At 44.0% G+C, this 26,117-nt stretch overlaps 1 protein-coding gene across 1 annotated transcript in view; it reads left to right on the top strand.

Annotated features, from left to right (window-relative positions):
* Positions 1-21,051, top strand: part of TSPAN5 (tetraspanin 5) — a 63,395-nt gene extending 42,344 nt beyond the window's left edge. The window contains exons 2-8 of the mRNA XM_010224827.2: positions 7,988-8,038; positions 13,566-13,712; positions 15,470-15,640; positions 17,349-17,474; positions 20,200-20,247; positions 20,367-20,483; positions 20,649-21,051. Of these exons, the coding sequence (XP_010223129.1) occupies positions 7,988-8,038; positions 13,566-13,712; positions 15,470-15,640; positions 17,349-17,474; positions 20,200-20,247; positions 20,367-20,483; positions 20,649-20,714 (726 nt within the window). The 3' untranslated portion in view covers positions 20,715-21,051. The remainder of the gene's footprint in view (positions 1-7,987; positions 8,039-13,565; positions 13,713-15,469; positions 15,641-17,348; positions 17,475-20,199; positions 20,248-20,366; positions 20,484-20,648) is intronic.
* Positions 21,052-26,117: the final 5,066 nt, after the last annotated feature.

Below are 26,117 nucleotides of genomic sequence, written 5' to 3'. Positions count from 1 at the left end.
TGCAGGATAGCTTTTCCGTGAGAAAAGGTTAAAATTATTTTAATAGGTTCTAGTGCTGACACCTTGCAGTAAAAATAAAGTGCTTTATTTTTTCCTCTTTTATAGCAACGTCCAGCTGGGCACAAAAACTTATCTAGAATTCTTTTTTTTTTTTTTTTTTTTTTTTTTTTTTTTAACTATCAGTGTCTGCTTTATGCTGCTTATATACCTTGCACCTTGAAAGCCCTTGGGGCTGAACAGGAAGTAAAAAAAATACTTATGCTACATGAGGGGGAGTTGCTCTCTGGCCCTAAGCTACAGGGATCAGTGAATGCAGAAACTAAAATCCAGTTCTCTGGGTGTTATTTTTCCTTTGTGAGATCCTATTTGGAAGCTACAGTGTGATAAAATGACTTTATTTTTAAGATTCTTTCAGTGTTTCCAAGCCTGACGTAGAAAATAATCTTGTGGTGCTGTCCTCCTTGCTAATGACTCACCACATGTAAAGTGAGTTAGGAACGGCAGTTTTGCCCTTATAGCTAAGGGGGAAAATGAGATTGCTGCACAGTGAGGGGGCTCTCTGGCGAACCAGGACGCTGCCTGCATTGCTGCCTGGCTGTAAGAGCACAGCAGTGCAGCATGTGGCTTCTGGGGAGGAGCGCATACCTCAGAGATTCTCCAGTGCTCCTTTTAGTGGTACGTGTCAGAGGGAGGGATTAACTACGAGTGCTTGTGCAAACCAGAAAAATAGCTGTTGTGCTGTTGATCAAGCTGAAATTGTATGAGGAAAACTAAAACGGGTCATAGCAAACTAGAGATCTTGCAATATCACTTAGTTCTATTCCTTTGGTGCGTTTATTTTTCCAACAGACTTAAGTTAAGACCTGAAGTTAAATGTAGTAGTAGCCTTGCAAGTCCGGTCAAGGTATCAGTACTGAAAGCTCTGCAGACTGCTGCCAGATCACATTAGGCACCTGTGATTTGAAGAGACGCCTCTCAGGAAGCAAGGAGCAGTTTGATCCACGTGTTCAGTGAAGTCGTGAGTCCTCTGTGCAGAATGACAAATAATCTGATGCCATCTAGAAAGCAGAGAAAGGGCCAGCAGTCTGTTTTGTTTAGACAAGCAGCTGTTTCATAGCTACTTTTATTCATTGCCGAATGGCAAAACTCCTGCCTTAGAATAAGCTGGCAGGTGAAGGGCCTTGTGGCCACTGACTGTCTCCTTTTTGTACCATGTTGCTTCTGTGTGAAAAGAAATAATAATTGTTTGCTTTGTCCCCTGTCAAGTAATGCTGTTGCCAAAAGGATAAACTGATGGCTGCTTCTGTAGATTTTGCTTTAACTGCTAATTAGAAAGTTACTTGGTAATATAAAAAATAGCTGCTAATGCATTGCTTAGTGTTGTAAGAAAAGATGTGTGATTGAATTGTCTTCTCAAACAGAGTTTGTCAAAGCTCTGGTGTGCAGATCAGCCTATGCAAGTTGCAGTAAGGGGTCTAAGAACTACATAAAATATTAAATCTGATCTTTAGTTCTGCACAGTCAGCGTAGCAGACAGGGGGAGCTGAGATTGACAGAGGGTGGAAACACTACTGGAAACACTACCCCCAGGATGTTTGTCTTTGTGAGGACTGCCTGGTGCAGAGCAGTGAAGAGGGTTGCTCAGTATGTGAATGTGGCTCTGTAACTTGGCTGGGTTAAAATAGAGCTGGACTTCGTGCATCTGGTTTGCTGATAGTGGTCGTGTGTGGTTATTGGAAAGTAATTTTATGATAGTTTTCCCCCTGCACCTCCATCACATATCCTTCAACATGCAGTGCACCCAATACCAGAAGTTGCTTCATACGTTCCCATATGCCATATATGTGTATTTTGGCATTGGGATTTGCTATTTGGAGATGGATTGGACTTGAAAGTGGTGGATGGACAGCCTGCACAACAGACATAGGATTTTTGGGTGCTGGTGCTTGGCTTCTGGCACACTATCAAGTTGCCGTGAATCATTTCTTACCTTTCATGCCTTAATTTCTTCACATGTGTGACACCAGCTTTCTTGCAAAGTGCTTAGAGCATTTTGCTGAGGAAGACCCCTCAAGGACCACCATAAAAGTTTACCTTCCAGAAAAAGGCCCTTCAGGAAGGGTTATGGTGGTGCTGTCCCCAGCCTAGGCAGGGAGGGGAATCGAGTGCCCAAAGAGCAGCCCACGAAGGTCCTGCTGTCCTCCATGCTGGGAACCTGCTGCAGTCCTGCAGGCTGCAAAGCTACCTCTTCCAATAGTGCTCCCAGGTGCTCTCGTCTGGTGCTGGAAGTAGAAGGGCCTTTCTTGGCCTTTGTGCCCACTCTCACCTGCAGGCCAGGCTGGCATGTTACAGTTCTGACTAGCTGGCTTGACAGTCTGGTCAGTGTGGAGAGCAGCCATGTGTCCTGCACTGCTAGGCTCAGAATTGCTTTTCAGTGTTTCTTATTCTCTACTCTGTTGGCATACGTGGTTGTGTTTTAAACCTGTATTTGACAGAGCCGTTCGTGTGCATTGCTAGAGCACTGCTTACATAATTTTTTGAATGTTTTAAAAATAGAAGCTGACTTCAGATGGGGAAGCTGCAGTGGAGGGGACTGAGCCAGAGCTGGAGGTGGGACTGGGGAAGGAACAGGACTGGCAAGGAAAAATGGAGGGATCTTGATGGGAAGATACTCATAGAGCAGCAGTTCTCTCTTTGCCCCCATGGCCTTGTGAGCTCTGGAGGAACAGAGATCAAGAGAACAGTGAAGCCAGGGCCACTAAGGAAGAGTGGACGAGAAGAGAAAGGGGTCTGTGTGATGTGGGTGTACTAAAGCGATGGAGAACAGGGGTCATGTAAGATTTTCTGAAATGTTTCTTCCGAGTGGGATATGCGTTGAAGTCCCTTGATTTTTAAGACTCGGGTTTGGACAGTATAATATTGTGAACTTAGAAAGAGTTAACCTTTAGCTTTGAGGAGAGTTGTTACAAGCTGGAGCAGAAGAATTGGATCTAATTCATCCTTTTTTTTTCTCTTCTCCAATATATCAATTTCTGTGGAAAAGAGGAGAGGGACTTGTGTCTTCAGGGACTCTTGCTTCCAAGCTCCTTGGCAGTGCTTGCAATTGCACCACCAGAAAGCAATAAAATAAATACATGCAACTGTAACAGAAAGCAGATGTCTTGCTTTTGTGATTAAAAAGAATGGAGAAGGCAATAAGAAAAAATAATAGCAACTTGACTGGTACCTTTGAAAAAAAGTATATTCTTTTGCCTGTAAAACAGCACAAAAAAGCGCATGCTAGTGAAGCTAACAGGGAGGTTAACAGTGCTTATATTAAAAGTTGAGATCATACATGCTTATTTTTGTTCATTTACTTGCATCAAGCTAAGAATCCTGCAAGTTAAATGGACAGATTTTTATGTTCAGATCTGATTTTCCACTTTGGATGACTGTGAAATCAGTTGTGTCTGAACTGAAAAATGTGAAAACTGGCATTTTTTTTCCCTAGATGTGTACATTTTGCATTGGGAGGGAAAAAGGTAGCATGGGAGACAGTTATCTGTGGAGCACACTTATTAGCTTTAAAAATTACAGATCAAATGAGAACAGATTGGAAGTCTTTTAGCCTATGTTCAGTCTATATCTGACTCTGTGTAAACCAAACCTACATGGCACCTTTCTTCACTAATTGTGCTACATGGAGGCTTTTTGCTTATCCTGGCTCGAAGGTAAACAAATAATAGGCTTTAGGAGAATGTATTTTCTATATGCATTGGCATTTGATATAAAGCTCTTTTCTCTCTCTCTCTTTTTAAAAAAAAGGCATTATCACTGAGGCTTTTAAATATCCATAGGTGAATCTGAGCAGAGATGGCTGCAGAAAAACTCCTTAGGAGGAGAAAATTTGAAGCATTTGGCCAACTGGGGGCTTGTCAGCGCTGTTTTATGTATGTCTGAGGCTCAGAAGTCCTTCATTTTCCTGAGTGCACATCAGGATGTGAAATATTATCCCTTGTATTGTCCTCATCCCTGGCATTTGTCAGTGAAATACCCTCCTTGCTCACTCTCTCCATGCTGGTTTGAGTTACACAGAAGGAAATCTTGTCCTGGGAGTTGCACAGAAGGAAATCTTGTCCTGCAGGATATTGCCAAAGAGGAAAAACGAAGCTTGCTGTCCTAATCCCAACAGTCGCTTTGCTAAAGGCTGGATAGAACTGCTGCAGCAGTCCCAAACAAAGACACATGGGGAGTTTGTATGCTATGCGTACACATAGTTTCCCTGCCCCAACTTATTTTCTCAAATTTTCCTGGTTTTGGCATGTTTCTGGCACAATGTGTGTTCATTTTGGTGCAGTGAAGGTGGAAGTTAAGCAGCTGCACTATCTATCGTTCCCTCTCGCATAACCCGTTGTTTAACTCTGTGGTTACCCACAGGCATACACTGCCTTATCCACCTGGTAGGTTAATGGACTAAGCAACCTTTTGCTCCTTGGCTGCAGCTGTCCTCCTCCGGCCTGAAAACTGGGGTCGAGTTACTTAATTTGAGCTGAATTGAAAAATACAGTACGTGAAGTGACATCTGATAACTGTGGTGTAACTGATCTGCCTCTCTCTCGAACTGTAGCTAATATTTGCATTGCTGTTTACCCCAGCACCTTTCACATGAAACTCTGTTCTGTATAATCACGGATCCCTGGCAGCCAAGAACCCTTTTCCTTGTTGGAAGCAAGACTCGGAATAGGATATGTTCAACTTGAAGCACTTCTCCATCAATCTCTGCCTGAAAACTGCATGTAAACCTTACAAGGAAGTATTACTGCGTATTGTGTTCTTAAATACATATATATTTCTCCAGAAGAAAAAATTGAATACATACTTCTTTGTTTATGGGCAGAAAAGCTATGGTTGATCGAGTACTATTATGCAAGTCCTTTGTGCTGTTGCAGTGCCCTAGAGGAATGTTCAAATATTTTCTGCACCCTGTTTTTTTTTTTTTTTTTTTTTTTTTTAAGTCAGTGGCCAACTATAGCCAGGCTAAACTGTTTTATTAGATGTCTGTGGAGAATGGAGTCTGTTTTCCCCTGAAGTGCTTTGTAGATAATGAGGCAAGCTTCCACCTTTTTATTACTCATTGGAATAATTGAATGGATTTAAATGAAATTAGGGGAACTTAATTGAGAAGATGTGTATGCATCTCCTCTCCCCGTGCGCTTAGGCTGCAAAGAGTTTTCCTCTGGTTAAAAGAAAGCAGAATAGGACTGGAAACAGTTACGGCATTGCAAGTGTGCAGGGCAGGGAGACTTCTGCAAAGTGCTTTCTATTGTTTTAGGCTCCTCAAAAGTTTCTTTCATAATTGCCAGCAAATTCCAGAGTTAATCCTGCTCGGAAGCTTACACTTCTTGGGGAGCAGCTCTCCTCTGCCAGTGGGGATTATTTACTCACAGCATTCCTATGTGCTTCGTCCTTGGAGCAGACTGTGCGCAGGCAAGCCTGGACCAAGGTTGGTTGCAGGGGGTTAGGTCAGTGGGCTCCCTAGCTCAGGATTTGGGCTAAATTCGCAGCCTGTGTATATGGCTATAAGTTACATATATATATATATATATATATATATATATATATATATATATATATATACACAGATGCTCAAATGTTTAGTTTTCCATGCTCATTCTGTTAAAAACTACATGAAGCTAGTTAGAAAATGTGTCTTATACCTTAAAGTTAAAGTGTGTGTGTGTATATATATATATATATATAAAAATATATAAAATTAAATATATATATATATATATATATATCACTTCCAAATGCAATTTATGGCTCTTTTTCCCCCACTTCTGTTCTTCTTGCTGCCTGTGGCTGTGTAAGAAAGGGGGAAAGCTGTTACTGCAAGAAGTTTTACTGTGTTTGCCTGAAGGGGCCTGGAAACTCGTGTGACTTGAGATAAAGTTACCAATAGTCATTCCAGTCAGAAGAATTACATTTGCTTTTCTGGTAAGCTGTAAAACCATTTAAAAAAAGAAGCACTCTAGATACAGTTAAGATGCCCTTTTTTTGGCTTACTTGGTAGATCGCAGGAAACTGTATTTTCAAATCCATCTCGTAATGTATAGACAGGGCTGCTGAAATTGCCTGGATCAAATACAACATAAAACCTAGATAGAAAAACAGAACTGCTGGTCAAGAAGGGCTACGTTGTGGTGCATGTTTGACCCTTCTTGGACACTCCCGTGGTTAGGCAATGATGGTCCCCTGAGGCATCATGGAAGCAGCCAGCATGGGAGCCAAGTGGTGTTTTGGGCACCTGTGTTGGAGCTTCTTCCTGGAGGACAATTTCTTTGCTGCTTCAGGGCTTGCTAGTCTGACTTTTCCATGCAGATCCTGCTGCTTGTGCTGAAGCAGCTCAGCCAGCATGTGTTAGAGGTGACCATTGTGTGAGCTTGAATTCCTGGCTCGGTTCTGTGAATCAGTGTCTGAGGGGGAATTGAGAAAGCAGGGATAAATCTTTGTGGTGTAGGTTTCTCTCCTCACTATAGATTGTTAGTCTATGAAATTTGTGTCCAAAGTATTTGATAATGTACTTTTTAACCCAATGAAGAACTTCATTGCTTTTTATTATTGAGCTACAGTTTGCACAGCTACTTGTGGTACAAGCTAAAATTGCCACTCAACATGTGTAGAAGGAAGTAGGAATCCCTCTTTGAAGCTGTTGAAATCATTTCTGGGAAAGCTTTTCAAGTCATCATTCCTTCCTCCTCCCACCTCATCGTACAAAATACTTTTGGACTCTTTTGCAAAAGAAGAATCATTAGGATACTTAACTGTTTACACAGGTCTTAAAAGAAATGTGCTGCACCAAAATGAATCAGGGCACCGCGTTGTGGAGAAACCACAAGGAAAACCAGAGATTCATGTTCAAGCAACACTGCAGTAGATGGCCTCAAACCAGACCGCAGAGAGTTTGCTTTTCAGCGGTCACTTAGGATTTAAGAGCAGGAATGAAAGCTGGAGAGCTGCATCTTCAGAGATGTGCTCAGGCCCATGCTGCTCTCCTTAAATCCTAATCTAGATTTCTCCTTTTTTTAGGAGGAGCCTTTCACTATATTAAAAGTGAGCATTACTGAAGTAGGATAGAGATGCTGAAAAATGTATATGGATTTTTTAGCATTGCCTATAACTGGTAGTGCAGTGTTGGGAGAGGAGATGCTCAGCCTGCTCTTTGGGGCTTTGTGTGTGAATGAGGTGGGGGGAACAGTGCGCTTAAGGCTTTTGAATGCAGTGGAAAAAAAGGGGGTATAGTAAAATTGTAGTGACTGCTGCTTATTCCATCGTGGTGGGAGACGTGGTCTTTGAGGTTGCTTATTTCAAAGTCACGAGAAAGCAAGCAGTAGAAACTAACTTCTCTTATGAAATTCAGAAGCTTTCAGAAACAAAAAGTCAGAGAATGTTTTTTGTGTTTTTGATTTCGTTGATTCTTTTAAACCAAGATCTCCTCCAGAACACCTGGGTTATGCTATTTAGCGACTTCCCCGATTCATGCCGACAACATTGCCAAAACCGATAGCAAATGTATATTTAGTGCTTTCTTCTAATGTTTTTTTTGTCTTACCCAGGGAGGCACCCAGGAGGGGAGAGGTGCAAGGACCAGCTGTATTGGGTGGGTGGTGGGCAATACAATGGCGAAATAATATGTTGCAGTGGAGTTATCCACCACCCGCCGAGCACAACTGCCAGATTGATGGCAGAATTACTATCTTTGCATGTGGAACATCCCTGCGGTTTGGGCAGAGCAAGCTTCCCACACTGCTAATGCTTGAGTTGTGAAATGAACAGCGTGTGAAATGAAGGACATTTTGTCAAAGTCTCAGCGTGCCCCCAAACTCCTGATAAAATTTATTATTTGGTGGACAGGCTGAGGCAATGCATATGCAGGAAGGGGATTTGCATGCATAAATTCATGGTTTGTACTAATTTCTTTTCTCTCTGTTTTTTTTTTTTTTTTCAGTTCCTTGGCATAGCATTTCTTGGGATTGGATTGTGGGCATGGAATGAAAAGGTAAGCAAATTTGCACTGAACTCTCCCTCTACACACACAGTTTCTACCAAAACAGTGGAACTTCACTGTGGACTAAAGCCTCGCCTTGCCCTGCCTTGAGGGGGAACCCGGGCACCTTGCCCGAGAAGGCCTTGACAAGAAACCACGGGCGACACTTGGGCCTAAAGCAGCCGATTCCTTCCGTGTGTGCCCTAACTGGAGCCCAGGCACTCACGGCCTTGTGCAGAGGTTGTGCTGGCAGCACTGCTTTGCCACGCGTGTCCTGGCATTGCGTGGGGGCTGCCCCAGCTGGCATGGCTGAGCACAGTGTGCTAATTGCTGCTTCTCTTAAAATGCAGCGCCTCCTCCCTCTGAAGGGAAAAAATCCAAGCCAGATCTGAGCTTGACAAAGTAACTGTTGTTTTCTTATGCAAATAAAATTGTCCACCAGAGCAGTTGGCTGTTAGGAGACTGTGAAATCAACTTGGAAATGGCAAGAAAAGGAGTGGGGAGGGAGAACCTTTGTGAACCAGAGCTGTGTTCTTAGTTTGCTTGCTGCAGGAGTTGGGAAGGAGATAAAATATCAAGCTGTAATCAGTTGGGCTACTGCTTGAAATGCTTGGCTTACTAAAAGGCAATAGCTAAAACAAAAGTCAGGTTGCTTTTTAACAGAAAACACTATGCAAGTTGCAAAATGATGCTATGTTCTCTTCAGGCAGAGTACCTGGCTCTTGCAGCAGAACAAAATAAAGCACTGGAGGCACTGGCGTGTTGCCATTTAAATTCAGGACATTTTTTTTTTTCTGTTTCAGAAGTAAGTTTTTAGCTTAGAACAATCTAATGGTTCTGTGAATACTGGATATGGAGAGTTATAAATAGCAATTCACAGTGCTAGCAATAGGATATTGAGTGTGTGTGAGTGTGTGTATCTATGTATATACACAGATGTGTATTTTTTATATAAAATATACACTGTATGAAACTCATGTTGACTAGAATAAGCCTGAAAGGAGGTGCTGTGATTTTTTTAAAATGTCAACAAAGATGTAAAGACACATCTGATTTTTCCAAATGTACTCTCAGAGCTTTTGCCTAAGCCTCAAATAGTGGCTTGCGGTGTATCAGCATGACTTCCAAGAAAGGGTTTCAGAAATTTTGTATTGCTTCAGTAGGTAGCACAAATAAGTCTTTAGATTGAATGAACTGATAAAAGGAAGATGGCCATAGTCTAGTGTTGGAAGTTCAAAATATACCAGCCCTACAGCCAAAGGGTGTTCTGGTGGGATGATAGGTTGTTAATATATGGGCCTCCTGTGTGAAAGGGGGGCCCATTTCCTGTGAGAAATGTATTCAGTTCATGATTGCTAGTAGCCAGAAGCTAAAGCTCATGCTTTTGCTTGAAACCAGGGTATTTATTATCATGTCATCTTTGAAACAGTGCTTAAAAAAAAGAAAAAGCTTCTCTGCACTCCTAAGCTCTACAATTCAGCTGTATCCATGCTGCCTTGCAGCCGATACACCTGCAGAATAAGACAATTGGCCTAAGACATGGTTTTACCTGCTTAAGAACAATGTGACATTAGTTTCCCACTTTCAGGATCTGATTAAAAACGGTTTAAGATGACATGATAATAAATACCCTGGTATCTAGCGAAACAAGTTCCACATACAGTCCTGTGACCTTCTGTAGCGCCTTGGGGGTGGTGTGGGCAAAAAGAGCTCTCTTGTCCCAGGGTGTGTGACATGGGCCCGTGTAACCAGGACTGATGGCATGCTCAGCCACGGAGCTGCAGCAGAGCTGGCGCGGGGCGCAGCAACCCCAGGTACACGGGTGTCCTGCGGGGCTCAATCCTGCTGTGTTTTCGGGCACACTAACCTTGGGCTTGGAGCACAGCGAGTGGCTTTCCCTTCCAAGACCATAAGACTGTCTGGAGAGAGACGGCTTTTAGGAGGAACGATATTGGGGTTTTAGGGTGTTTTAAGTAGGAGGTGGTAAAGATAGAGTTAGTTGGAGGGAAAAAAAAATCTGCAAATGTGTGCAGAATTTGTTGATGCAGTGTCTAAACAAGCTTTAAAATCATGTTACCAGTGATTCAACTTCTAGAATATAAAAGTGTAATTATAACTTGCATTTGTACCTCTCTTGAGCTGTGCTTTCCCTTGATGAAGAAGCTAGGCTAGTTCTCCTCCTTTACGAGATATTTAGAAAATGAAGCGCTGCCACTCTTGTTGTTTGCTGTGGGAAATGCAAAACCAACACCAAATCAAGGAAGCCAGTTTTGTAAACATCCCCCACCTAGTTTGTTTTAGAGACAGAATTCTGGAATGGGATTAATTTGGCTATTTCCATGACTATTGTTCTTTCCCTGCTCATTCAGATGCGCAGCATGGGGAAGCTGCGGGGATTTTGTGCCTATGAAAGTAGAGGGGCATTTTAAAATAATGCAGTTGGAAGTTCCTTTATTTTCTTATCTCTTCCATGTGTTCCTGTGAGCTTGTGATTCCAAGTCCTTTGGATGAGACTGGGGAAAGGCTTTGTTCCCCACCATGGTGCTTTTCCCAAGATGTCTCTGAAGCCAGATGCCTTGAGTTTTCATGACGTGAGAAGCTGCTCGGGTGTGCTGCTGTGTTGTATATTCACTAGCCTGTAGTTGTGCCTATGGAGTGCCTGCCTCTACCCATCAGAGCCTCTAGATTGGAGCCAAACACGTGTCAAAAGCTAAGGGACCTTTTCATAACTTTACCATTGCTGATTTTTAGTTCAGTTATGGGCGGTACTTTAGTTCCATCATTGCCCAAGACAAACTGGGACTTTGTGTGGATGAAAAGTCTAAATAATAGCCCGGGTGCTCTAATGTACTGCAGGCCATGGAGAGTGGGGGAAAAGAGCAAACAGATGAGCTGGAGACTGGCCAGAGAACATGTCCTATTACCTCGCCTTGTGGGACTACAGCACAGCCCTGGACTGATGCCATTATGGGAAGGAAAGTATTAGAATGTGTAGCCCTGTAGAAACAAAGTGTTTACTGCCAAATAAAGAATATACTTATGCCTAAACTACCAAGCAAGGGATGCACATATGCCCCAGAAGCATAAGGCTGCATTTGTAGCAAGCATGACTTTAAAGGGTTTACAGATGTCTGCTTAGGTTTTGTGCTCCTGTGACAGATCAGTGGGCCAAGAGTCCCTGTATCATATGTGAGCAGATATTCAGTGTGAGGATTTGGAGCATGCCCCTGGAATAGGCAGCCGCAGAGTGGGAGATTCCTGTTCCTGTGCTCTGGCACCCCTGGGATCAGCCCCTTCTAATTTGGGGTAAAGTTGAGATGAAGATGGAATTGACTATTGCTGGGCTGTTCTACATCTCTGCCAAACTTGTCCCAGCAATAAGCTGTCATAACTAGGGGAGATTATAAAAAAAACAAACAAACAAACAAAAAAAAAAAACCACCTGAATACCAAGATTTTAGAAACCCAAACTGGGTTTCTAAACATAGGAAACATATGCGCCTAAAGGGGCACATATTTAGTTCTTTTTAACAGTATAATATGAAAGAATACTTCTCCATTATTACCCTGCTACTGGAAACAAAAGATGCATTGCTTTAAAGTGTGACACTGCTGTTTCTGTTCAGAGAGCTTATTTGTAAGTGCCCAGAAAGAAGACGAGCCTGGAGGATGAGCAGGCCATGTTTCAGCAGTAAACAGCAATCTTCTAGCAGAACAGCTCTGTGTATCCACAGCTGTAACTGCGAAGCGTTACCGGCCTTCTTCTGCCTGCTGCTAGCTCTTGGTCTATTGCCAAGACCTTGCTGCCGATTGTATGTCCTGGGATGTCCGAGATGCGTCTAGAATGCCAATAACCTGGGATGTAGGGAGTGAGCAAGCTAGTGCAAGCTAGAGCTGTGCAGTGCGCGCTTTGCGCTAGCGGGGTGCGTTATATGTGACTCTATGCTACTCTGGGCAATGCTGAGTAGAGAGACTTTTCGTACTTCTGGATTTTCTTTAATTTTTATGTTTTAGTAAAGGAATCATAATACAAAGGCAGTACTGTTTGTCTAGTGGCTGTTTTGATATATTTTGATACACCAAAGTGCATTAAGATATAGCAAATGTTAAATTAGACACAGGAGTGTTTGCTTTAAGGCAAAATTTCCTGTGATCTTACACCATCTGTAAGCATTGAAGGAAAGCCCTGAAAGACTTCGAAACTTGGTTAGATGTCATTACAGCAGCCGTTTTCTCTTAGGGCAGAGCTCGTGTTTCCTGACTTGCATGTATCCAAGGCTATGATTCTTTTGGTGATTTGTGGGTTTGATCTCATTTGTTTATTTTGATGCTTTTCATTCTTAGCCAGAAAGTTATGCCTTTGCTTTTTCTAGCATATGTAGTGAAGCTAAAGGAGTGGAAACATTGCTCACAAGTTGATTTAAGTGTTAATGGCTGGTTAAATCTTCATTCCAGCTTGGCTAGTACCACCCCATCGCTAGTTTCTTAGAAATGGGAGCACGCCAACCAGTCTGCTCTGATAGCAACGCTGCCTCAGCAGCGTTTTGTTATTTCATGCCTTTCCTTTCTTCTGTTTTTGTTGGCTTAATGAATGGCAATAAGACTAGTTCTGTAGGAGGGAAGGGATGAATGTGATTTTTAATTTATTTATTTTTTCCTCCCCATCCCTGTCTGTCAGAACATAGCCTCCTGCAGTAGGAGGAAGAGAAATCTGGTTTGACTGTCATTCATGCTCTTGGTTTAGTGTTGTACTTTAACATTGAGACTGTAACTGTCCTGTACAAGCTCACTGGAATAAGGAAGACTGTATTTGCCCCTTGCCATGATCCACCTGTTCAACATCAGCTAAACTCTGGTTAAAATGTGTTCAGAAATGAAATCGCTGCTCAGCATTTACAAGCACCACCGTCGAAGCTCCTCTTTGCAGGGCTAAAAGTAGTGCTAGCATCCAGGGCTGACTGTCGTGTCTAAAGGCAGCGTGGGAAGATCGGACTTAAGTTATCGCAAGTTAACTCCCAAGAAGAGTCCTTAACCTGCCTGCTAGGGAGGTCCTGTTAGGAGCATACTAGCTTTGATACTAGTTTCAAAGTTTTCCTAAATTGAGATGTTGCAACTATTCACCTTTCGGTCATAACATTTGTACCTGCATGCTTATATAAACAATGCATATGATGCATAAAGTGTATTCCCTCTTGAGTTAGATAGAGTTCATTTTTGTTCAGATGTCCACACTGACTTCCTGGTGGAATAATTTGAGCAAGTACAAATGCAGCAAAGCACCCAGTGACTTTCTTGCAAAAGACTCCATCGTAAGCACGTTTTGCTGTTCATTCCATGTGTTGACTCAGCAAATATTGTACATAATGGCCTTTTTTATCTCTTTATGCATGCCAAGATTGTATTAATTGAGTTTTCTTGCAGTACTGATGAATGCTTATTGCCGTAGATATCTACCTTTTAAAAAAGAAAAATGCAAGTGGGAATTGCCGCCCAGAAAGCTGGACATATCTTTTATGCCTTGGCATTGTTTCTTTTCCAGGGAGTGCTGTCCAATATCTCCTCCATCACGGATCTGGGAGGCTTTGATCCCGTTTGGCTCTTCCTGGTGGTGGGAGGAGTTATGTTCATTCTGGGATTTGCAGGATGCATTGGAGCCTTGCGAGAAAATACCTTTTTGCTCAAGTTCGTAAGTAGCCTTTGCAACTGTGGGATTCATCCCTTACGTAGCATAAATCATATTCTTTGTTTCTGCTTGCCTCTGTAAAGACTTGAAAATCTCTGTGGTGGGGAGAGAGTGGGGGTTATCTGGTGGCAGAGTATCATTCTCTCCATTTCTGTTTAACTATGAACACTTGACGCAGCAAGGATGCTGAAGAGCTGAACTGGTTCTGTTTTTGAAGCTGAAAAATCATATAATGGTAGGAATCATAACATGGGACTGCTGCTCTTCATATATAGCTTAATATTTTGCCTATCTGGTGCTGAAAGAGAGAAACTTCTGTTAAGAATCTGCACACTGAACTTAGAGTCCATAATGAGCTGCCTGTGAAATGGGGAGGGCTATAAATATGCCATTGAATGGGAGCCATGTGGCGCACGAGGGGCCCTCATGGTCCGGGGCGGATGAGTGTGTGCTGTGAAGGGGCTGACTCGCTCGCGTCCCTGCCTCCGTGCTGCCCGGCTGGCTCCGCAGGGCTTCGGTGCTCAGCAGCAGCGCTGGCGGCCAAGGGGAGGGAAGGTGGATAGGAGCTGTGTCCTCAAGCTCTGGGCTGGCCTGTTAGCTGGAGAAAGCACTGCTCGTACACAGACATACACTGCTATCCAGAACGTCTTTAGCTAAAGCTTGATCTTGGCGGATCCCTTCTGAGGGCAACTGTATCATCTTCCCTTTTAGCCAAATTTCAGATTTATCATGAATTCAAGGTTCCTCGCCCTGCACCCACACTCTTCTGCTCATGGAGATGGGCACAGCCTGGGTGGTATTAGTCTGCATCCTCACATCCCAGAGCTGTTAATAGACACACAGAAAGGCTTCCAGCAAAACAACTGCCTCCAGATCATGTATCCAGCTCTTGCAGGCAAGTGTTGTAGAGGGTGAAGAAGCAGTTGACAGTTACTGTTCATGAGGCATTTATAAAGCAGCGTGTGATGGTTCTACCCTGCTCTTGCCTCGCTTGAAAAGAAAATAAAGGAGAAAGAAGAAAAGCTATTGTAGCATTTTTTCCTCTTCCTTTCTTCTCTTAGCTTGCCTAAAGTGAACCCATCTGCTGTCCCAGAAATAGCTTCCTATACAGCAGCTGCAGGAAAAATTAAAAATGCATCTGAACAAACACAGCGAGCATATTAAAGGAAGCGCAAAGGCGCATTTGGAAAAGGGATGGCGCTCCAATGTAGCAGGGGCTTTCTGTGCTTTAAAACACTGCATAGCCTCAGTAGAGATGCTGAAAGTGACAGATCATTAGTAATGCCTTTGGCATCCATTGCATTTGCATTAATCATAGCAGCCTCATTTGGTTTTAATGTGGATGTGAGTCATTCCACAGACATTCCACTCTGGCTTGGTCATTAATTTCTGCTGTTACCAATTTTTGCCTTTCGTGCTTATGCAAAGCTTCTCCAATAAGGATGGCTAACAAGAAAGTCACTTAAAGCATTTTGTTGGCACTGGAAGCCGTTCCATGCCTTGGAAAATATCTCTATACAGAAACTGGAGTAGTTTCAGAGAGCCTTCCACGTGGCAAGTAGACATCTCCAGGGACATCTACAGTGAAATCTCTTGAGAAGTCCAGTGAAGTATCCTACTGTAGCTACTGAATTTGCATTTGTTGGCCTTTGTTATTTGTTAGGCATGACAAAATTAAGAATCCAATACTACAGTGTGTTTTTTAATTTAAAAATTATTTTGTCCTTAAAATAATTCTAACCTTTTCTTTTTCTTCATAGTTTTCAGTGTTCCTTGGAATTATTTTCTTCCTGGAGCTCACTGCTGGTGTGCTAGCATTTGTTTTCAAAGACTGGATCAAGGACCAACTGTATTTCTTTATAAACAACAACATCAGAGCTTACCGAGATGACATTGATTTGCAAAACCTCATAGACTTTACACAGGAATATGTAAGTTGGACTGTGTGTGTTTTATGCTTGCCTTAAAGAAATGCATGCTCCATGTTTACTTCCCATCTGTCTAGTTTCTTCAAGGTACAACAGAGTCATTCTAGAACATGATACTGTACAATATACATGTAATCTTTTATCTTTTCACATAACTTCTATAAACAGACAGCACCTGTGACAGGTAGTTAATTTACTGATATTATAATTGGGAGAAATAATTATGGTAGAGAATTATTCTTGAAGATGTTGAGAGATGGTGCAAATCTACCATTTGTTATCAATCTTGTGCTTAGCTTGTTGGAGCGTACTCCATGTGCATGTTTAAAGATATTTTAGGGCTTTTAAGGGGCGCTTTCAGAACGTTTTATTGTAGGAACTGTCACATCTAGAATACCTTTTTCAAGCTTGGTGGAAAGTTAATCGGTTTTGAGATAGATGTTCACATCTTAGCAATGTTAGAGGTGAGATGCTACACCATGCTGCAGCATGACAGAGATGTGCCACTAGTGGGGTTTTTAAGAAGACTTAATACACTCAGCTTAACTGGAACTGGGCCATGAGTCCTCATCAGAAATCTCTAAAAGACACTGTGCCTGCACTTTAGGGGAGAAAAGGTGAAGCCAGAGATGTGCGTGCCTCTGAAAAGCTTTACCTTAGCAGTGCATAAAGACTTATATGCACAAATTATTCTGCTAATACTTTCTGGTTTCAGTACTCCTTTGACCTGTGTCTGCCAAATCCTCTTTGAATTTGGCGCTGCGTAGCCAGCTGGCTAAGTGGTTGAAAATGTGTCTATTTGTGTACATACTGCAAATATATTAATTTTATTTGATGCTTCATCTGTTTTTGTATGCTGAGGGTGGGAGTGGAAATGACAGGGAACGTGAGTAACAGGGTGCAGTCCTCTGCATTGGGTTTGGATCTGTTCCAGCTGGGTGAATGCCCGAGGTCACCCCAGCATGAATGTAGTGGTCCGTGGGTATGTGACCAAAAGGCCACAATCCAATTTCATAGTAGACTGGCACCACATAATCAAACTTGCTCTCCTAACTGGATTAGTAGCCTTGGCAGGTAAATCCAGGACAGTGCACGTCTGGAGGGCAAACTGCTTCTTTAGCTGGTGGGGATAATGCTTGAAGACAGCACATTTCAGGTATTGTGGGGGGGATGAAAACAAAACAGTGCTACGTCTGCAGAGGGAATTGCAAGTCCAACACTTTTTAAATATAATGGTGTGTGTGTGTGTTCTTTGTTGTTGTTGTGCTGGTGGTTTGTTTGCTTGCTGTTTGACATAGAAGGATTAATTGGACTGGAGCCTCTAGTGATACAAACTATCAGTGCCCCCTGACATCTAGTCCATTCTTATTTTCAACATGTTTTACTGGAGACTCAATTACTTGGGGTATTGACCTTCTCATTCAATTTTTGAAGAATCCTACCTGCCTGCACTAAAGAAGATGTTGTCTGCGTAATGTGCTGACGCAGGAAACGCCTACAGTGCACGGACAGGTGAAGATTCCCCCAAATTCACCCCAATTGGAGTGCTCCTTTTCTTCTGCTTTTCTCCTTTAAAGCACAGCTCCAATGAAACTGGAGGGAATCTGCAGTTCCTTTTGGAAAGCTGGATGGCAAATGATGGCCATGATGCATGTTATTAGTGCTGAGATGAGTTTGTGCTAGAAGTCAATCTGTTGTGCATTTGTTCTAGTGGCAGTGCTGCGGGGCTTTCGGGGCTGATGACTGGAACCTCAACATTTACTTCAACTGCACCGATTCCAATGCAAGCCGAGAGCGCTGTGGGGTGCCCTTCTCTTGCTGCACTAAGGACCCTGCCGTAAGTGACAGTCAAGGGGACAGGATGGCTCTGCTGTTCTCATTTTAAATCACTGCATTAGAGTGTCCTCTTGAAGTCATGTGTCATCTCTGCCTTTTCTCCCACTATTTTTTTTTGACTTGCATTTCAGCTTAAATGCAAGCTTTCATGCAGTCAGGCAAAACCGTAAGCTAACTTAAAACCATTGGCTTGGCTTGGTTGAACGTACTTCTTAGTTCTAGCAAATATAAGAAGTAGAAGCCTTTCAGTTGGACATCATCAGGGTGTTGCATCCTCTTCCATAAAAGACAGCAGTTCCAAGATCAAGCAGTCCAAAGCAGATATTATGTGGTATTTAATGTAGTGTCTGCAGACTGCAGCCAGGTTGACCCAGTTTGTGCTAGGTATGTTCATAAATGATAATCGCTGCCCTGAGAGTTCTCTGCCCCTGATGCTCCCAGCGTTAGTCACTCCTCTTGCCCCTGTAGTCCCCTGCCGAGGCATTGCCCCTACCGTGAGCTGCATGCTGGTTCCTCCGCACTGAGCGAGCCTTCGCAGCACTTCGAATCTTCCTCAGAAACATCACTGCTTTTTAACAAGATAAGCTGGAAAGTAGGTTAGGCTCAGGCATTACATTATGCATAGAATTCCCCCGCCCTCTGTCCATCAGCCCACTCAACCACACAGAGAGGTCATCATAACCCAGTTTTAAAAATATACTTGTTATAAAACCAAACCAGCGACAGCACTCTAAGGTAATCCTATAAAAAAGCAGTCCACACTAAACTTGTCTCCGAATCTTTGTGTGTGTGGTTATATATTTTCTGGGAGAAGATACAGCAACCAGAAATTTAAAGATAAGTCTCGCTCCTTTTTATTGTAAAGCAACGCTCTTAGTATCTCTGTTATCCAAAGTCAGGGATATAATTGTAACCAAGCTGCAACTGGTTTGATTGCGGTGATATGTGGAGGTTTTTTTCCCTTGTGAAAGCAGAACATGTGCAGCTGCCCAGCCATCTGTGATTTGAGAGCAGCACTTAGTGTGGTCAGTGTTGTGAAATGTGGCTGGATACTGATGGGGACCAGACAATCCGAGTCCCTTATAGCACCGGAAAGAGAGGCATGGAAATATAATTTACATAACTGGGCTTTCGCTCAGGCCCTTGGTGCTGTGGAGGTCCACAACCAGCCCCTTTGCTGTAGGGATTTTCATCCTGGGAGTAACTGTTCAAGGACTGTGATTTCAGTCTGTGTGCTGTTACCCCATCTGAGTTAGTACACTGGACTAGTTAACAAATCCCAAGGTTAAAAGCAGAAGACTTCCTTAATAAGGTAAGGGAGACCTTTAACAGAAAGGATTAAGCTTAAATGGATCTATGGAACTCTTACTTGCTTTTACAGTCTTGAAGTGGGTGGCTGTGCTAGTACAAATCCTGGAATAGGAGCATTTGTCTCATTATAAGATGCAAAGTATTCCAATCTTGAAGGTCTCTTGAGGGAATCCAACTTTGGAAACTGATGGGAGGCATCGAAAGACCTGGTGACGCAGTGGCACGATATGTGTTGACACATTTTCTACGTGCGCTTATGGAACCTTAACTGCAGAAGAGGGGATAGATTTTCTTCATATGACTGCTGTTTCTAATCAGTGTCTGCTGGATGTGAGCAATGTCTGCTGGATTGCTTGTTTAGCAATTTAATTTAGTGTTCAGTACACCTGACTAAGATGGGCTTATTTTCTGACTTCTTTAAGCAGCTCCTTGCACATTGCTAGTATGTGAGCCAGAAACTGAGTATTTTGCTGCCATTATGGCCAACCCCCAGAGCCCCAGTAACTAAGAAGGGTTGGCGACCGACTAAAAGTGGGAGTCTGTAGCGCTGGGGTGGCGGCTTGGACACGCGGTGGGGCACACGTCGTGGGCACAGTTACGCTTCCTGCGGCCCCGTGAACCATCCTGTTCCCCTTTCACTCCCACGTATGTAACCAGGCTGACTTTTTTCTGTAAGAAACAAGTGGGAGTGTTTCATACTTAAAAAGTCCAGAAGAGAGGCTGCAAGTCTGGCAGTGCTGCCAGACTTGTGCTATTCACTAGTGCTTATTCACTGGGCAAAATCTACCGCAGCCTTTATTATTTCCTGTGCCTTGTGAGCACTAAATCAGAAGTAGCAGGAAGAAACTCCTTCTCTCTATGTATCAAGCCCCTGTAAGAAGGAGTAGGCAGTAGGAAAACATATTACTGTCTCTTCTCCCTCTCTTGGCTTTGGGAAGGAGCTAGGTACTGTGTATATTGATAAACTTATCCTCTGAAAGAACTCGCAGGTTTGTCAACAGATCTACCCTTTTTCACTGTCTCACAGTGTTTCTTGCTGTGCAGGCTGAACCCTGAAAAATGTTAACAGTTGTCTTGGAATATGAATCTTCAGACAAGGCCTTTTCAGCAAAAAATAAATGTTCTCTAGTCCCTCTTTTTGACTTCCTGCTGTATGCATCCAGAACGTGGCACTGCCCCAGGTGGAGGGCTGGGTTTTCGTTTGTCTTCTGCCCCAAGAGCCAAGAGTGTACTTTGAATGTGTGATATTGTTTGCTGAAAATAATTGGTGGCACTGAATGGAAGAGGGATGAATTTTTAGAAAAGTAATGTTGCGACCAAAGCTGGGGTAATCGTCTTCCAGCTCTCCAGACTTGTGGGATATAAGAGGATATTTTGGAGACATTTTCTCATTTGCCTCTCTCTTTTCCTCCTAGGAAGATGTTATTAACACTCAGTGCGGCTACGATGCAAGGCAGAAACCAGTAAGCGTTCCTTTTCGTGTGCTGTCTTAAAGATCTGAACACCTCTTGCAAGAGCAAGTTGCTCTGCTGGTGGAAGAGTCGGGTGTAATCACCCTGTTCTTGCCTCTTGTCCCCGGCAGGAAGTCGATCAGCAGATTGTTATCTACACGAAAGGCTGCGTCCCACAGTTTGAGAAGTGGCTGCAGGACAATCTTACCATAGTCGCTGGTATATTCATTGGGATAGCTCTACTGCAGGTAAACATCATGTTCCCTGGAATGAGCTCACTTAATTTTTTATCTTTGTCTATGTTTTTTGCTTGCTTGTTTTTAATATCAAAGATCTGTGTAACCTAAGGAGTTCACTTATATAAAAAGGCCTTTGTCCAATGCTCCAAATGAATAAACTGTTGTCTCTTCCAGATATTTGGGATATGCTTAGCCCAGAATTTGGTTAGTGACATTGAGGCTGTCAGAGCCAGCTGGTAAAACTGCTGAAATAACCACACAAGACACTGGACAACCGAAACCCTCTGAAACCTCCAGTGTGTCGCTCCGACACCAAGCTGTATGGACATGGGTGACAGGGAAGTCTTCTCTCCCAAGTAGTCTCAACTCTTAAGTTCCTGATATTGCGGTGAACTCGTGTTTCTTTGGTGGGGCGGGGGAGAGAAGAGTGGGCTGTCTTAAAATCTGCTGCTCACTGACGACTTTCTTCGCTTCAAACCACCGTTTTGAAAGCTGTTGAGCCGTGAATCTCTACTGTATTCTTGATCCTGAGTAACATGTGGACACTTTTTAAAATTGGTGTATTCAGTGGGACAGAGTTACATTGTAGTTTGTGGATATGCTGTTTATTCTGTGTGTCATGAGCTCCTGATAGCTGCCAAATATTCCTGAGATGGTCTCGCTCTTCACCACTTTGTAAAGGAACAGTCTTGTTTTCACAACTAAAGAGAGCTCCTGGCCTAAACCCATTAAGCAGAAAGCAACTTTCTATGCACCTATTGTACAATAAATGAAATTGTTTTTAAAACAAGGGAAAACTTTTTTTACACAGGCTTCCAACCATCTCTCCATAGTGCTTTGAGGTTGGAATCAGCAGACTCGCAGGGAGAATTGCCTAATTTTGTCAGCATCTTTCTTCCTTTCTCCACCCTTGTACTGAAGGGAAAGAAGTTTTATATTTGACAAGCAAGGGTTGCAGAGCCTCTGGTTGCTGCCATGCTGTAGGCATCAGCCTCTGAAGGTATAATGAGATATAACTATAAAATGTATGAAAGCAGTGTGGATGGTGGTCCAAGTGAATGATATTGTTCAAAGAATGAACTATATATTAACTTAACAGAAATGAAACATATGTATCTGATATGGCTAAATCTTTGGTTTTTCTGGAATTAGTGTTACCTAATGTATTTGGGGATCTCACTAATACTAGTACTTTGCTATACTTGTGCAAAACTTCTCTAAAGGTGTTTCCTTGGTCTGCTCCTAGCCGATGCTTTGGTCTTTCTTTTTTTCTTTTTCTTTTTCTCTTTTTTCTCCTTTAACTTGTTTTTTACTTGCATGAGCTGTAAGAGACTGTGGCACTCCAGTGCTTTAACTTTGTGCATATATTTTAATAACAGTCTAATCCAAACTTATTTATTGGTAAGTGCATGAGATTATGGAAAGATCATATCCCCTTCCCTTGAAAGTTGGAGAGAACAGCTTTTGCCAGAGTAAATGATCGCCTTGGTGAAAATATTCTTGCTAAGTGTATGTATCCCTTTGGTTGCTCTGAATGCAGCAAAAAGCTTTCTTGAAGCAATGGAATAAAAGTTTTAAACCGGATGTATGGATCAGCATCAACCAAGGCACATTCCCTTTTGAATTGGAGAAAAGATGGTGGAATTTGGAATAAAGCACAAATAGTAGAAGAAGAATTAGTTCAGACTCCATTCAGTTTAGAGTTTGCGATGATTCTTTACAGAAAATGAACGTACACACCTAACTGTGGCTTGTGTAGTTTTATTGCACTTTGTATAAATTTTGCTTGTTGTAGGACCCTTCTCAGTATCTGTTGAGCCAGTCCTGAGAACGGCGAGCTGCCGGCTCCCACTGTGGTGGAGCGGGAAGAGGGGTGCATGGCACCTTCCTGTGAGGAGCCTTACATCTTTTGGAGCAGCTTCCTAAAGTGACATACATGGAGCAGAGGAAACGAGTGCGTTGACTCGTGTGTGCGTGAGTTCATTTCCTTGCACATTCTGCCTTTCTGTGCCCCACGGGGCTGTGTGCTCCCCCTCCGAAGGCTTGTGGTGGCTACGTGGGTGTCCCCTGGGTGCCCGGATAGTCCCGTTGCCCTCCTGGCTTTGAGCGGTACCTCATCTTCCTCTGACTGCCTCCCGCGGCTGCCTCTGACTCGGGCAGCCTCCCTGTCCTTTGGTGTCTGCTGTTAAAGGCCAGCCATGACTCAGAGCAATTTTTTTTAAGCCGTTGAAAGCAATTATAACTTGCTGTCCTTAATAAAGTTGGTTCCACCCCACTGCAGTGTTATGTTTTTCTTAGCTGCTCCTCAACCCAAGTTGCTCCTGGGGTTGGTTTCACCCCCACCATGGGGAGCTGCTTTCCTGGCAGCAGCAGGACAGGCAGGTGGTCGCTGCTTGTGTGGAAAGTGGTGTGGGAGCTGTCGGGTAACCAGGGCTCAGCAAGCCACCCCGCCACCCAAAAGCCTTGCCTGGTTATCACCCAGCACCTTGAATTGGAGGAAATAAAAGTCCATGTTACAGAGACATTCCTTTGTTGTCCCTGATCTTGAATGCTGCTGTTGCTGCTATGGGCTTCTTGAAGGTAACTCCTGTTCCTCTACTTGAATTTCTGCAGTTGCGCTGCGTCGGCCTCTTGTCTCGTCGCGCTGCTTCCCGGGTCCAGGCTGCTGCAAATGCCGTTGGCAGGCCAGGCTCATAGGAAGGTAAACGCTCTCTGAGGTGAGGAAATCTTGTTCTCGCCGTTTGCAGGTGTGTGTGCAAATGTGCAGCACTTTTGCAGAGTCCCAGAGTGACTGACTGATAAAAGGCACTAAATAAGAACTTTTTTTTTTTTCCTCCTCTAGAGCTTATCCTCACTGCTGCAGGTGCTCATGTCCCCTCTCTCCAAAAGCTACTATTATTTTCTCTCACTTTTCATACTTGTGTGTGATGGAGGTATAATGAATGTTCAGGATTAACTGCCTATATTGCACCTTTCAAGCCCATGTTTTTGTCTACAGGCTGGGTAATGAGTTCTTGGAAATGCACCATCCACCCAGCAGCTTGGGTGCCCAGGTCAGAAACGCAGCGGGAGGCGCTGGGGGTTGGTGCAGTTGGCTGGGGCAGGTGCTGCAGCTGCTGGGCGCCCGTGGGCTGTGCTGGGGCGGCCGCATGGCAGAGCTCGTCTGAGCTCTCCCCAGCCAGGAAACGCTTTGTGGCCTGAGGCCACTTCTGAATCCCCCACGGAGTCTCTCAGAAGAACATTGCAGCTTTCAAGTTCTCTTTGTGTTCACAGGCCTTTCTTGCTTTGGCCTTTTTTTGGAGTGAATGTTTAGGTGTCTGTGTGTTGAGCGTCTGTGAGAGCAGTGGCAGAGATCTCTGCTCCAACACCCCTTACTGGGATCGCGCCGTGGTGAGCAGCAGCCGTGGCACTGGCTGCCCCGTGCGCTCTGTCCTTGAGCCTCCTCTCCGCTCAAAGAGAGGCGCTGCCTGCCGTTCTGGTGTGTAAATAGTGCTGGAAATGTAAATAGTAGCATGCAAATGAGATGGTCCTAGCACAAGGCTGCTGTTTGCCCCCCAGGTGCCCGTAGGGGCAGGACAGATGCCCAGGATGAGAGGGCGCCGGGCTGGGATGGTCCATGGGGCTCCGGCTCGCGGCGGGACGAGCCGGGAGTGCTTCCATCGCCATCTAGTGTCTCCCCGGCCGCTGCAGCTGGCGCCGGCAGGAGGGCAGCCCCGGCCGCCCTTGCCGCCTGGCAGAGCGGGGCCTCCCCCGCCGTCCTCCTTGGCTCTGTGCAGCGTAGGGGCCCCGGCCGTGCGCCCTGCCCCTCGCGGGGGGCTGCCAGCGCTTGTGGCAGGACTAAACATGGTGCTAAGAATCGCTACTGTCCTGAACGTTCCTCTGTGTGTTTACTTCTCTAGATACACCCAGGGCAAGACTGCTTCTGGGTAACAGTGATGGGCAGAGAAGCTCTCGTGTGGTTTTGGTAGCCTGTTGTCCTTCTTGCTGTGCAGACACCTCCCAGGCACGAAGGGATGGCAGCCCTGCTCACCCATAAGGAAAAGGTTAGGCCTGGGCAGGGGTCAGGAGCTTCCAGGTTCCTCATCCCGTTTGGTTCCTTTCCCTGAAGCTTTTTCATCTGTCTGTGCTTGAGTCTCGTTGGTCACAAAGCAGAAGTAAACAAAGTGACCTCACGTTCATATTGTTTCCTCAGTTAAGTCTGTTACCAACCAGCTTTTCACTTTCGCGGGAGCAAACACCTTTCACAGCTAACATGCAGTATAAAAATAGGCACCACCACTGGTAGCGGGCACTGCCAGCCATCCTGTGGGCTTCTGCTGTAGGAGCCTGCCCGGGTGGCCCCATCCATGTGTCCGTTCACTTGCGCTCTGCAGAGATGCTGCCTTCAGCTCTGGGGAGATGGGTTTGGGCTTAGGGCTCGCTCTCCTCTTGGTAAGTATGTTCCAGATACGCTCTGAGTGGATCTCTCTCCTCGAATCATCCCAGGGCGTAAGGCGAGGTGTTGATATTTACCTTTTATGTATCATTCCTTTTTCACATGAATGTATTCTCTTGTGTTCCTTTTTTTTTTTTCTTTAAAAAAAAAATCAGTTGTAAAATTGATTGTAAGAGCCAGCCACACTTACTGATTGAAAGTATTGCTATAACAGAACTGCATGCCAGTAGAGTTTGACTTGAGTTTTAGTTGTCTGATTTCAGACTGATCATCTTCAGCCTAGAAGAAAAGCATAGATCAGGTGCATATGTGTTACTTATATGTGTCATCTTTAGCATTAGACTGTGGTATTGTATCACATGCTGATCTCAATGGATGTAACTGGAGTATACTTGGGAACTTGGTGCAGCTTCCTGGGTATTCATTTTAAGCTATTGAAAGTGGTCTTGGTCATGCTACTTGTGTTCTTGGGTTTTTGTTTTTTAATAGATGCATTTTTTAGGAATGTTTTAATACATTTACAATGGACAATATAATAGTTTTAATAGTTGTGCAGTATTCTGTATTACTTGAAGTAAATCATTTTATATGCAATTTGTTAGATAATTGCAATTTTATAAATAAAATTGTGTGAAACATCTTGTGAACGTGTACTCTTGTTGCAGCACTTGGTATTAAAGGTTCAAAGATGCCTTCAGGCAAAACTCCTCTTCTCCAGAAGTCCCCCAAAGACCAGTGGTGGTGGTGCTGGTGGGGATCCCAAGGCCTTACATATATCGTGTAGCACCCTGTGTCCCAGTTTGGTCACCCAAACTGCTTCCAGAAGCTGCCCTTAAGCATAAGCTGATGTGACATAAGTACCCCCTCCTGTGAGGAGCTCCAGATGTACTGGGAGCTGCTGGGAAGGCTGTGGCTAACGGCTGTGCTCTGTCTTTGCTTCCCACAGGTTGCCGGAGCTCCTGGGCCTGCTGCGCTCGGAGCTCTTGGCCTTGGAGCTTGGTGACTGCCGCATGCCCACGAGGTGCAGGGCGCAGCGCAAAGGGAACATGTGGATTTGCTGTGCTTTAGACTAAACTTTTGTAAAGGGAGGTAGGAATTTGACCTTCTAAGGCTGACATATCTTTAAGCAGAAGTAAATAGCATGAACTGGGTAGTTTTATTGCTCAGATTAAAATGGGGGAAATCCACTGGTGTCCAGCGCTTGTTGT

This window comes from Tinamus guttatus, unplaced genomic scaffold (assembly GCF_059628265.1).
Source record: "Tinamus guttatus ecotype Peru unplaced genomic scaffold, ASM5962826v1 Tinamus_guttatus_pri_ptg000028l, whole genome shotgun sequence".
Taxonomy (NCBI): domain Eukaryota; kingdom Metazoa; phylum Chordata; class Aves; order Tinamiformes; family Tinamidae; genus Tinamus; species Tinamus guttatus.
The sequence above is the reverse complement of the archived record's forward strand: the minus strand, read 5'-3'. Positions and strand labels throughout refer to the sequence as shown.